Here is a 12,301-nt window from a genome sequence, read left to right as displayed (position 1 = left end):
TGAAGCCACCAAAATTCAAACTTGATCTGTGTTATGAGGTAATAAGCATTGTTATTAAGTTTCATAACATTTGGTAGAGGCAAACTTAAGTAAGAGAATGGAAACCAACTTTAGGATGTATGTTCGCACAGACGGATAAGGGTAAAACTTAATGCTCCCTCTGCTACGATGGGGGCATAAAAAAAACTTTGCATCACTCAAAATGCCAGTACATATACAAAATTCCTAATGGGTACCTCAAAACTATTTTGAAATATATGAAATATTGCTACAATAATTGTACAACTTACCTCTATACGATGTTTAGAGGTTGTTTCTAATTCAAGTTTATTTTCTAACTCCCTAATTCTACCCTCTAATCGTAATTTCACGGTCTTTTCAATATAATTTTCTTCTAAGTCTTTTAATCTGGTTTGTAAAAGATCAACCTGCAATGATTTATACATAATTAAATTAACAGAAAAACTCTTCAAAGTTATAAGCTGAGATAAATCAAGAATACTATAATATAATGACACAGGTAAATCTTGCCAACAAGCAAATCTAAATAAAAAGAACCTTCACCATCTCAGGTGTATCAAGGTTGGTTTCATTCTGTTCAGTTGTTTGCAAAAAGTCAAATCAAAATGTGAAGAATTAACAGAAGGGTGATAGATTGGCGTTTGGTGAGCGTTTAAATGTTTTTGTTGTTGTCAAGTTGAAACAAGGTGGCCATTTTGGTTTTGCTGGATTGGTTGAGTTCACATGGACTTAGATAAAATAGATATGCAGACATAATTGTAATAAAATTATCTCCCTTTGTCCATAATAAGATTTATGAACAATGCACTACTTCCTTAAAATTTAGAATTGTTCAATAGTGTTTTTTTGCTCTTAAAATATATAGACATACATGGCCATCCTTCTATATAAGACCTACCTCTGATCTGTATTTATCTTTCTCATTTGTAAGTTCTTCTATCTGTTTGAGATTATCTGCCATGGTAATCTGGTCTACAGATTGCTGAAAATATACATCAACACAAGGTTAAGTGTGTTATCTTGTTTTATCATTTTTTTTCTTCCTTCTATAGAGAAATGATCCCATGTCAGTTGAAGCATTTATTTAATGAGAAAGGTTCACACAAAAAATTGGTTAAATTCATTGTGATTAAGTAACAAGACATAGATCAGGTCTTGACCTGCCACACTGGGTTAGATTGATTGAAAGGAGTAAGTTCAGTATGGGCCTTATTTGGCACCGATTATAAAATTGAATGGTTCAAGTTGCCAAAAAGACATGTGAGAAAGTAAAATAGAACTATTTGTGTTAAAGTTTTATTCTAAAGCATTTATTACTACATCCAATAGGTAATAGGTAAAAATAAGAGATTTTGACAAAATTTGACAAATTTGCCGGATTTCAACCAAATTAAGGACCAGGAAACATAGAGTGCAGGCGTCGACAAACTAAATATTCAACTTAAACATGTACAATGTCATTAAAAAAATTGTGTTCAAAGATCTTTTTTGTCGACGTTTGCTCTCTGTTTTCTGTCCAATAATCAATGTAAAATTAACAAATTTTCATTGATTTTTCAGGGAAAATGAAAATGAGTACTGTTTGTGACGTCATCAGTAGAACGCAGCAACAAAAAGGCTTATTTCCAATCTAGTCAATGTATTAGCTATGATTCCTTGCGATATTGGTCACAAAATCCTAATTTAAAATTTGAGGTAAAAAAGAGGGCCTGATCGAACCGAAACCTACTCCTTTAAAACGTTCGACAAAAACAAGAAGCTGAGCAATTACAAAAACCTTCCTTCATGGTTTGCAAAGAAGGTAAATTAATCTGTTAAAGGAAGCTGGCTTGTCCTGTTTTGGATTTTTTGTCAGATTTTCGGAATCATCTGGTTTTATCCATTTGAATGCCTTGAAAAAATTTGCCCGGCAACCCCCATTTTTCTTTTTGTAAATCTTTTACTTGTATAATGATAAGCCATCTGTAAAAGTCTTATAAAATTTTAATTACTTTTTAACAGTTTTTTAGAACTTCAACTTGTCAATGATATATCTATGAAAAGTCAAGAGAGAATATTTTCCGGCCAAAATTTCAATGGCTAATATCTCGAAAACAAGCACGGTGACTAATATATTTTTTTTGCCCTTTGGATTCCTTTATTAATCCCCTATCAATATAAACTAGTGTTTTGAAAAGTTTATTACTTTGAAACTGAGAAGCGAACTCCCTTAAAGATTGAATACTGTAAAAATCAATTTATTTTGGCGGATTCTTTATTTCGCATTAAGCCCTTACTAGCCCAATATGTGATTTTCAAATTTGCTTGATGTAGTTAAATAATGGAAGATCCAAGTTTTACATATTTGGGATGATTTATATTCTCATAATTTTTCTAATTGCAACAAGTAGTTGTAACAAATGAATTGCTCATGAAAACTACAGTATAAACCTATAAAGATTAGAGATTGATTGTGTCTTGCTTAAAACGTCCAAACAAAGATTAAAAGGTGGTAAATAAAATTACAATGAACAAGAATGTGTCCATAGTACACGGATGCCCCTCTCCCACTATCATTTTCTATGTGCAGTGGACCGTGAAATTGGGGTCAAAACTTTAATTTGGAATTAAAATTAGAAAGATCATATCATAGGGAACATGTGTACTAAGTTTCATGTTGATGTAACTTTAACTTCATCAAAAACTACCTTGACCAAAAACTTTAACCTGAACTTTGCACTATCATTTTCTATGTTCAGTGGACCATGAAATTGGGGTCAAAACTATAATTTAGCATTACAATTAGAAAGATCATATCATGGAGAACATGTGTATTAAGTTTCAAGTTGATTGGACTTCAGCTTCATCAAAAACTACCTCGACCAAAAACTTTAACCGGACGGACGAACGGAGGCACAGACGGACGGACGGACGAATGGAGGCACAGACCAGAAAACATAATGCCCCTCTACTATCGTAGGTGGGGCATAACAATCTATACCTGTTGTACTACAGCTTTGTATTTCCTCATCACATCATTTAAGTCTTCTTCATTCTCCTCCACTTGACTCTGTAATTCTGCCTTCTCTCTCATTAATCCTAAACTCTTACTTTCAGCCTGAAAATGAAAATGAAATATTGTAATTGAAAGTTTTCTATGTTATTATTGATAACTTTCCTAAACTACCTTGAGCATTACAAGTTATTCTTTTATAGCCTGCCTAGGACATGGGCATGGTGTCTAACAAGCACCTACTCCTGTGTATTTATCTTAACAATCTAATATCCCTTGTAACAAGAAATATAGAAAACTGAAACTGGGAATTTAAGGGTAGCAAACCCACAACTCTATGACAATATTATTCACATCTAGAATTAACTAAAACAGCAAGAGTGTTAAGTCATTAGAACCTGTTCTCATTTAAAATAAGAGGAAAAACCTATACATTTTTTATAAGCATAAATCCTTTTCCTTTGTTGACCTGGTATCTAAAAAAGTCACCATTATACCCATAAATCAGCCTCCCTCCCCCATTGAAAAAAAGAAGAAAAGAAGAAAAGAAGAGACTATAAAATAATATAACAATATAGAGTGAGTAAATGACCTCTGTTTTAGCTTTAGAGATGTCATCCAGTTGTTGTTGAAGGTCTTCTATCTCTAGTTCCATTGATTTCTTGGCTTTAACAGCAGCAGAACAAGCAAATTCCTTGTCATCTAACTGTAAATAAACATTGTCAACATTTCATCATAATTTTATACATACAGATAATGATATATTTTGTATGGATGAATTTCAATGCTTTTACATCTAGTTTATTCAGGAAGAAATAATATTTTTGAAATTAAGAAATCATTCCTTCATGTCATGCTCTATGCTTATTTTAACATAGGTAGGCTTTTATTTGTCGGTATTTTACACTGTGTGGTAGTGAGGTATAAAATATGGTTAAACAATGCATAGAACATGACATGAAGGAAGTATTTCAGTTCTATTAGGACAAATACAGTATTTTTGTAGGTCAAAGCGTACGAAAACACTTTAAAAATGTTTGGCTATTCTAGTTTTCTCCCTGTGTAGTCATTACATTACATTATCATATTTAATAAGTTTAAAAACTAAAAGCAGGGTAAATATATGTTGTTTGATCAACAATATATAATAAAAGTTTGTGTAAGCTGCTAAAAAGAATATATTTTATTAGAATAACAATGAAAATAACGAGAATATAAACAGTAAATTTGTGCATGTCTCAATCATATTTTTTGCTAATTAAAGCATGGCCTTCTTCACAAAGCATAATAAGGACTTCATATTAGAATATTTTACATATCATTTCAATTTATCTAATCAAGTCTTAATTCGTAAAAATAGATATGTGAAAATATTAATTTCAAAACATGGCTATGAGACATTTGAACTATTGTAATTAAGTCTATGGCTAATACACTGTCTCTTTAAAATAATTGTTGGTCTTGGAAAGAAAATGTTAAAAACGTACAGTATTTCTAAGTTGTCGTATTGTAGCTTTCATTCCTTCTGCTCCTGTCTGTTTCTGTATCACTATCTCAGCATCCTTTAGTAAAGCTTTGGTTTTCCTTAGATCTCTTCTTATTCTCTTTTCACTTTCTGTATAAAAAAATTGTATATTATAGCAGTCTGCACATTTAGCCACTAGTCCGATGCCCCAGACTAGTAAAATTTAAATCGGACTAGTAAATTTTTGCAAAACTTTGTTTTGACCAATAAGAAAAATGTCAGAATATTGGTCTTCTGACAAGTAGTTGAAAAAGTTTTTGGTGCAGACTGTTATAGTGAACAATCCTTGTTTCAGCAAAACAAGTTATATTTGTTAAGACATATATATGATAAAAATAAATTTCACAAGTTCACAAATCCATTCATAAATTCTTACAGTTTTCAAATTGAATTCATTTTAAATTATAGACGATGATGAACTGTTGTTTGAAGTCCAGTGGCAAAAAAGATTCATTTCATTACCATGATTACTAGGTATTATTTGAAAACTTTTCTTTTTTTAATAAATGAATCATGTTGTATATTAAATTATCAAATCATCATAATAAATTTCTAATATTACATGGGTTATTTTCTACTCTTCAACCAATTTGTGAATCTCCTGCCTTCTGTTGACAGAGTTACATCCCCTTACCTCTATCTCTATTGTTGGTTACTGCTCCTGCCTTCTCTTACAGAGTTACATCCCCTTACCTCTATCTCTATTGTTGGTTACTGCTCCTGCCTTCTCTTACAGAGTTACATCCCCTTACCTCTATCTCTATTGTTGGTTACTGCTCCTGCCTTCTCTTACAGAGTTACATCCCCTTACCTCTATCTCTATTGTTGGTTACTGCTCCTGCCTTCTCTTACAGAGTTACATCCCCTTACCTCTATCTCTATTGTTGGTTACTGCTCCTGCCTTCTCTTACAGAGTTACATCCCCTTACCTCTATCTCTATTGTTGGTTACTGCTCCTGCCTTCTGTTACAGAGTTACATCCCCTTACCTCTATCTCTATTGTTGGTTACTGCTCCTGCCTTCTGTTACAGAGTTACATCCCCTTACCTCTATCTCTATTGTTGGTTACTGCTCCTGCCTTCTGTTGACAGAGTTACATCCCCTTACCTCTATCTCTATTGTTGGTTACTGCTCCTGCCTTCTCTTGCAGAGTTACATCCCCTTACCTCTATCTCTATTGTTGGTTACTGCTCCTGCCTTCTGTTACAGAGTTACATCCCCTTACCTCTATCTCTATTGTTGGTTACTGCTCCTGCCTTCTGTTACAGAGTTACATCCCCTTACCTCTATCTCTATTGTTGGTTACTGCTCCTGCCTTCTGTTACAGAGTTACATCCCCTTACCTCTATCTCTATTGTTGGTTACTGCTCCTGCCTTCTCTTACAGAGTTACATCCCCTTACCTCTATCTCTATTGTTGGTTACTGCTCCTGCCTTCTGTTGACAGAGTTACATCCCCTTACCTCTATCTCTATTGTTGGTTACTGCTCCTGCCTTCTGTTACAGAGTTACATCCCCTTACCTCTATCTCTATTGTTGGTTACTGCTCCTGCCTTCTGTTACAGAGTTACATCCCCTTACCTCTATCTCTATTGCAGATCTGCCAACTTTTGAAAATCTCCATGGGGGATTTAGTGCGCGACCAGATTTTTAAGGGACAATTTTTGCCGTGTTTCTGTGTGCACTGCTTTTTACTCTTAAAATAATCTCATGTCTCTTCTTTTTTCTTTTGGTATACTGATGATGATCTTATAAGCCTTGATTTCTTTTATTTGCATGATTCTTGCACTTATTTTAAAATTAACAAAATAACTTTAAATAAGAATAGAAAAAAAATGGCATTAAAAAATAAAGGATACTTAGTGAAACCCCCACTTTTTCCCCTCCAAAAACCTTCTTATCTTTGGACCATGCTTCAAAAGACCTAAACCTAGAAGATTTTGATTAAGTCTGTCAGTATTAATGAGAAAATGGATAAAAGTTGAGTTATCTTTCTTTGTGTTCGGAGGTGCTCTTACTGGCGGAGGTTTATTCACAGTAGAATAATACAAAATGGGGTCGATTTTAAATCAACAGACACATGTCGGATTTCAAAAATTAAATGGATTTCAAGATAAACGATGTTTTTTTAAGAGTTCATTACAGTTCTCATCTTTAAGTTAATTATGATTTCGTTATGGAAATACGGTAAACATTGCAAATTGTGCTCGTATGATAAATTGATTAAAAATGAAAGGCCAACTGACCGACTTTCTGTTTACAAATAATATTAATTAATTTGAGGATTGTTATGACCCATCAGGTAATCCGATTACTTGCAACAACAAATTATGACACCTGTTGTGACCGTTGATTAGCGTAGTATTGTAAACTTGTCATAATATGTCCCCAGGTAAAATTATAGATTAATTATCAGAAAAACTTCAAAATCGGAAACCAAATAATTTTTTCGGGTATATTTTGTGAAAATCAGGATTTTGACTTGTTTTAGAATCACGATATCAGGATTCGGGTTGAGGGATGAAAATCGGGATGATACCGCGAAAATCGGGATAGTTGGCAGGTCTGCTATTGTTGGTTACTGCTCCTGCCTTCTGTTACAGAGTTACATCCCCTTACCTCTATCTCTATTGTTGGTTACTGCTCCTGCCTTCTGTTACAGAGTTACATCCCCTTACCTCTATCTCTATTGTTGGTTACTGCTCCTGCCTTCTGTTGACAGAGTTACATCCCCTTACCTCTATCTCTATTGTTGGTTACTGCTCCTGCCTTCTCTTACAGAGTTACATCCCCTTACCTCTATCTCTATTGTTGGTTACTGCTCCTGCCTTCTGTTACAGAGTTACATCCCCTTACCTCTATCTCTATTGTTGGTTACTGCTCCTGCCTTCTGTTACAGAGTTACATCCCCTTACCTCTATCTCTATTGTTGGTTACTGCTCCTGCCTTCTGTTACAGAGTTACATCCCCTTACCTCTATCTCTATTGTTGGTTACTGCTCCTGCCTTCTCTTACAGAGTTACATCCCCTTACCTCTATCTCTATTGTTGGTTACTGCTCCTGCCTTCTGTTACAGAGTTACATCCCCTTACCTCTATCTCTATTGTTGGTTACTGCTCCTGCCTTCTGTTACAGAGTTACATCCCCTTACCTCTATCTCTATTGTTGGTTACTGCTCCTGCCTTCTGTTACAGAGTTACATCCCCTTACCTCCATCTCTATTGTTGGTTACTGCTCCTGCCTTCTGTTACAGAGTTACATCCCCTTACCTCTATCTCTATTGTTGGTTACTGCTCCTGCCTTCTCTTACAGAGTTACATCCCCTTACCTCTATCTCTATTGTTGGTTACTGCTCCTGCCTTCTCTTACAGAGTTACATCCCCTTACCTCTATCTCTATTGTTGGTTACTGCTCCTGCCTTCTGTTACAGAGTTACATCCCCTTACCTCTATCTCTATTGTTGGTTACTGCTCCTGCCTTCTGTTACAGAGTTACATCCCCTTACCTCTATCTCTATTGTTGGTTACTGCTCCTAGTTCCTGTATTTGTCTCTCTAGTTCTTTCTTCTCTTGCATTAATTTCTTCTTTTCATCATATTCCTCTTCCAATTGACTTTCGTAATGTTTTACCTACAATTAAATACAGATAATCATTAAATATGACCTCTTCAAGATGAATACATGATATTTTAAATCTATAAGATGTGCTTATAGGAGATATTTGACAGGGAAAAATATCAAACTTAATATTTGAGTTCAATTCAAACAGTAGATTAACAACACATTAAAAGTGATTTAAAATTTGTTTTCCAAAGGAAAGTTATATAAAGAACATTATTTTCCTGGATGAAATGAAAGTGGGTAATCCTGAATTGTATATTTACCTTTTTCTGAGTGGCATATCTCATTTCTTCCATCTCTTCCTCTTTCTCCTCCAATTCCTTCTGATGTTGTTGTCTTGTTCTTTCATAATTCATTTCTAGTCGAATCTTAGTCTAGATATAAATAATTCACAGATGAATGCTGACTTTTATTTAAATGATAATTGACTTTCTAGAAACATATATGTTTAGTTCTGGATTTTATATGATAATGTGTATTCATTTTTTAGTGAGATATCAATGTTCATGGAATTTGTGCACCAATTTAAACATTCCACAAAGTATACTTTTTCTATAAGGCCAACTAAAATTAATTAGTAGATTTTCATCCAATTTTTTTCAAAAAATGGGGCGGGTGGGAGGATTTTATTTTTTAAATTTTATTTCATATGAAACCATTTTGTGACGAGCTCTTTGTATATGCAAGTGTAATAATAAGCTTATATCATGTATACACAGGTATGAGGAATCTTACGTTATTTTTCAAATCCTAAAATAAATGTCTCTATATATATATATATATATATATAATTGCGGCTAAACAACAAAAACGTGTAGAAATGATCTCTTCAGTTGGACTTTCTACACCAAATGAATTTGGGTTCGTAAACGATGGTTTTTAGTCCCCATAAAATGAAGCAAATGCATTGGTATGCAACACAATTATTATGAGTACAGAACTAGAAAAATCAAACAGTGTTGAAAATAATAGGGTTGGTACTTATGCATTTATGCAAAATGAAAATATAATTACCATGTAAAACACATGTGAACTTAATAATAAAAAAAGAAGTTGTTGTTTAATTACCCTTTTTGGGTATTGGGACAATTTCTATTAATCAACAAGAAAAGACAGTCATGGGTAAAATCTAAGGGCACGTGTAAATAAAAAGCGTATGTTAGTCGACTTTTTAAACTCAATATACAAGTTTGTGTTTGTGTTTCAATATCCTTAATCCAGTCATGTTTCTGTATCAATGGGTACCACGAGTTAAGCGCTTGGGATATATTTCTCATTTAAACTTCCTGACACAAAGTCATTGCATAAAAAAAATTCAGTTTTCTAATCACAGAAATTTGTGACATACCGCGATTTGTGGTCTAGGACACAGCAATTTTCTCGTAACACGAATATTTAACGTCATTATCGTTATCAGTTTTTACTCTCAGAAGATGATGTTGTCATCATAAAGCAGAGAATATGTCGACAATCATTTTGAATAGATTTACTCGAGGTACAAAACCGAAATTTGAGACAGGAAGTCATAATTGAAACGAAATTTTTAACGGTTATCGGTAACGGAAACCAACAAAATCCGTAAATCGTAAATTTTATAAAATAAAAAATATCGGGGCGGGACGATTTCAGAGGGGCGGACGGGGATGAAAATCTATCAATTAATTTTAATTGGCCTAAGCTATACATACAGACTTTTGCAAATGGACAAAATCAAATATCTAGGAAACTACATTTTTTTCTCAATATATAAAAATAAACATCCTAAGTCAGGAATCTGATGTTCAGTAGTTGCTGTTTGTTGGTGTGTTTCTCATTTTTTACATAGATAAGACCATTGGTTTTCATGTTTGAATGGTTCTACACTCGTCATTTTTGGGGCACTTTATAGCTTGCTGTGTGGTGTGAGCCAAGGTTCCGCGTTAAAGACCGTACTTTGGCCTATAACGGTTTACTTTTACAAATTGTGACTTGGATGGAGAGTTGTCTCATTGGCACTCCTACCAAATTGTATCCTGTATTAATTGTAGAATGCTACATACATTTCTGGCCTTCCCGGCATAAAATCTGGAGTATGATTGTCATACTTAGACTTAGAAATCAACCAATCAATAAACTAGATTTGGTGTTTCAAGAACAAATTTGTACTCTGTATATCAAATTAAATTTTATGACCAAGGACCCTAGTCAGTATTCTACTAATTTCTATAATCTAAAAATACCAACCTGTTCTAACTGTTGTATTTGTCCAGCTTGTTCATCCAATTCTTCCTCCTGATCTTTGCACTTGGCATCCAAATCATTCTTAGCTTTCTTAAGGGACATAACTTCATTACCACCGGACAAAGAGCCAGCTAATGTGACATCAATCATCTCTCTATCTAAACGATCAGCCTTTTCTGTTATAGATTCTAAATCTCCTTTCAATCTCTATATAAAAATATTAAAATTAGAGTTTTTAAGAGCAAGACTGTGAAAAAGGCTTGTAATTTTGATGAAAGATGTAAAAAAAAATGCAAATAACGAAATTTCCGTAATCCTAATCCTATGACTGAGAAAAGCCAGTCTTACAATGTGAAAACATTAAACCTCACATCTCAGTGGACGCATTAGTTTAACAATCAAGAAAATATGGCTGTATTATGATAACCTTGTTTGTTGGTTCAAGAAATAGTAAGTAATCTTCAATTTCAACAAAAAAGACCTTGGATAAATAAATAGCCTTCAAATAAATTGAGTCTATAAATTTGAACATCTTACTACTAAACCGTATAACAAGATACTGTTCTATCTAGCTATAACATTTGAAGCATATCCATTTTTGTAACTGAAACGCACATCACAATAGCTGTATTTCATTAATTTAACTGCAACTTAACGTACTGTGAGCTCTTGATCTAATGTAAAGTTCTTTGACATGAATTCATCTTTCTCCCTCTGTAATCTTTCTCTCATACTTTTTTCACTCTTCACCTCCTCTTGAATCTTGGACAATTCAGAGTCAAACCTAAAATACAAAACCAGTATTAAAATTTAACAGGAAACATGCATGTATGTTTACTTCTATTCATTTGGGAGATAACAGTATTGTATTTTAAGCTCCGACGGCATCAATTGGAGATTTGATGTTCACAAATTAAGTTTACTGGCGACATGTTAGCGGAGACAGTAAACGGGTATTTGCAACCATCAAATCCCAAATTGATGCTGTCGGAGCTTAAAATACAATATTGTTATCTCCATTCTAATGAAACTGACAGAAAACAACGTTAAACTAGAGGCTCTTTAGAGCCTGTGTCGCTCACCTTGGTCTATGTGACTATTAAACAAAGGAAGCAGATGGATTCATGACAAAATTGTATTTTGGTGAGGGTGATGTGTTTGTACATCTTACTTTACTGAACATCCTTGCAGCTTACAATTATCTCTATCTATAATGAACTTGGCCCAGTAGTTTCAGTGGAAAATTTTAGTAAAAATTTACAATTTTATAAAAATTGTTGAAAATTGACTATAAAGGACAATAACTCCTTAGGGGGTCAATTGACCATTTCGGTCATGTTGACTTATTTGTTAATCTTACTTTGCTGAACATTATTGCTGTTTACAGTTTATCTCTATCTATAATAATATTCAAGACAATAACCAAAAACAGCAAAATTTCCTTAAAATTACCAATTCAGGGGCAGCAACCCAACAACAGGTTGTCCGATTCATTTGAAAATTTCGGGGCAGATAGATCTTGACCTGATAAACAATTTAACCCCTGTCAGATTTGCTCTAAACGCTTTGGTTTTTGAGTTATAAGCCAAAAACTGCATTTTACCCCTATGTTCTATTTTTAGCCATGGCGGCCATCTTGGTTGGATGGCCAGGTCATCGGACACATTTTTTAAACTAGATACCCCAAAGATGATTGTGGATAAGTTTGGATTAATTTGGCCCATCAGTTTCAGAGGAGAAGATTTTTGTAAAAGATTACTAAGATTTACGAAAAATGGTTAAAAATTGACTATAAAGGGCAATAACTCCTATATGGGTCAACTGACCATTTCGGTCATGTTGACTTATTTGTAAATCTTACTTTGCTGAACATTATTGCTGTTTACAGTTTATTTCTATCTATAATAATTTTCAAGATAATAAC

General features: G+C 33.7%; 1 protein-coding gene across 5 annotated transcripts in view; it reads right to left on the bottom strand.

Moving 5' to 3' along the window:
* The window catches only part of LOC143075212 (unconventional myosin-XVIIIa-like), an 86,563-nt gene that overhangs the window by 8,392 nt on the left and 65,870 nt on the right, over positions 1 to 12,301 (bottom strand). For all 5 annotated transcript variants that reach the window (XM_076250554.1, XM_076250555.1, XM_076250556.1 and 2 more), the window contains 9 exons: positions 11,038 to 11,161; positions 10,381 to 10,584; positions 8,421 to 8,531; positions 8,043 to 8,166; positions 4,501 to 4,628; positions 3,606 to 3,719; positions 3,002 to 3,118; positions 920 to 1,003; positions 291 to 428 (listed from right to left, as the gene is read on the bottom strand). In XM_076250554.1, the coding sequence (XP_076106669.1) occupies positions 291 to 428; positions 920 to 1,003; positions 3,002 to 3,118; positions 3,606 to 3,719; positions 4,501 to 4,628; positions 8,043 to 8,166; positions 8,421 to 8,531; positions 10,381 to 10,584; positions 11,038 to 11,161 (1,144 nt within the window). The remainder of the gene's footprint in view (positions 1 to 290; positions 429 to 919; positions 1,004 to 3,001; positions 3,119 to 3,605; positions 3,720 to 4,500; positions 4,629 to 8,042; positions 8,167 to 8,420; positions 8,532 to 10,380; positions 10,585 to 11,037; positions 11,162 to 12,301) is intronic.

The sequence above is a fragment of the Mytilus galloprovincialis genome, chromosome 5 (assembly GCF_965363235.1).
Source record: "Mytilus galloprovincialis chromosome 5, xbMytGall1.hap1.1, whole genome shotgun sequence".
Taxonomy (NCBI): domain Eukaryota; kingdom Metazoa; phylum Mollusca; class Bivalvia; order Mytilida; family Mytilidae; genus Mytilus; species Mytilus galloprovincialis.
Note: the sequence above shows the minus strand (reverse complement) of the source record. Positions and strands in the feature narration are given on the sequence as shown.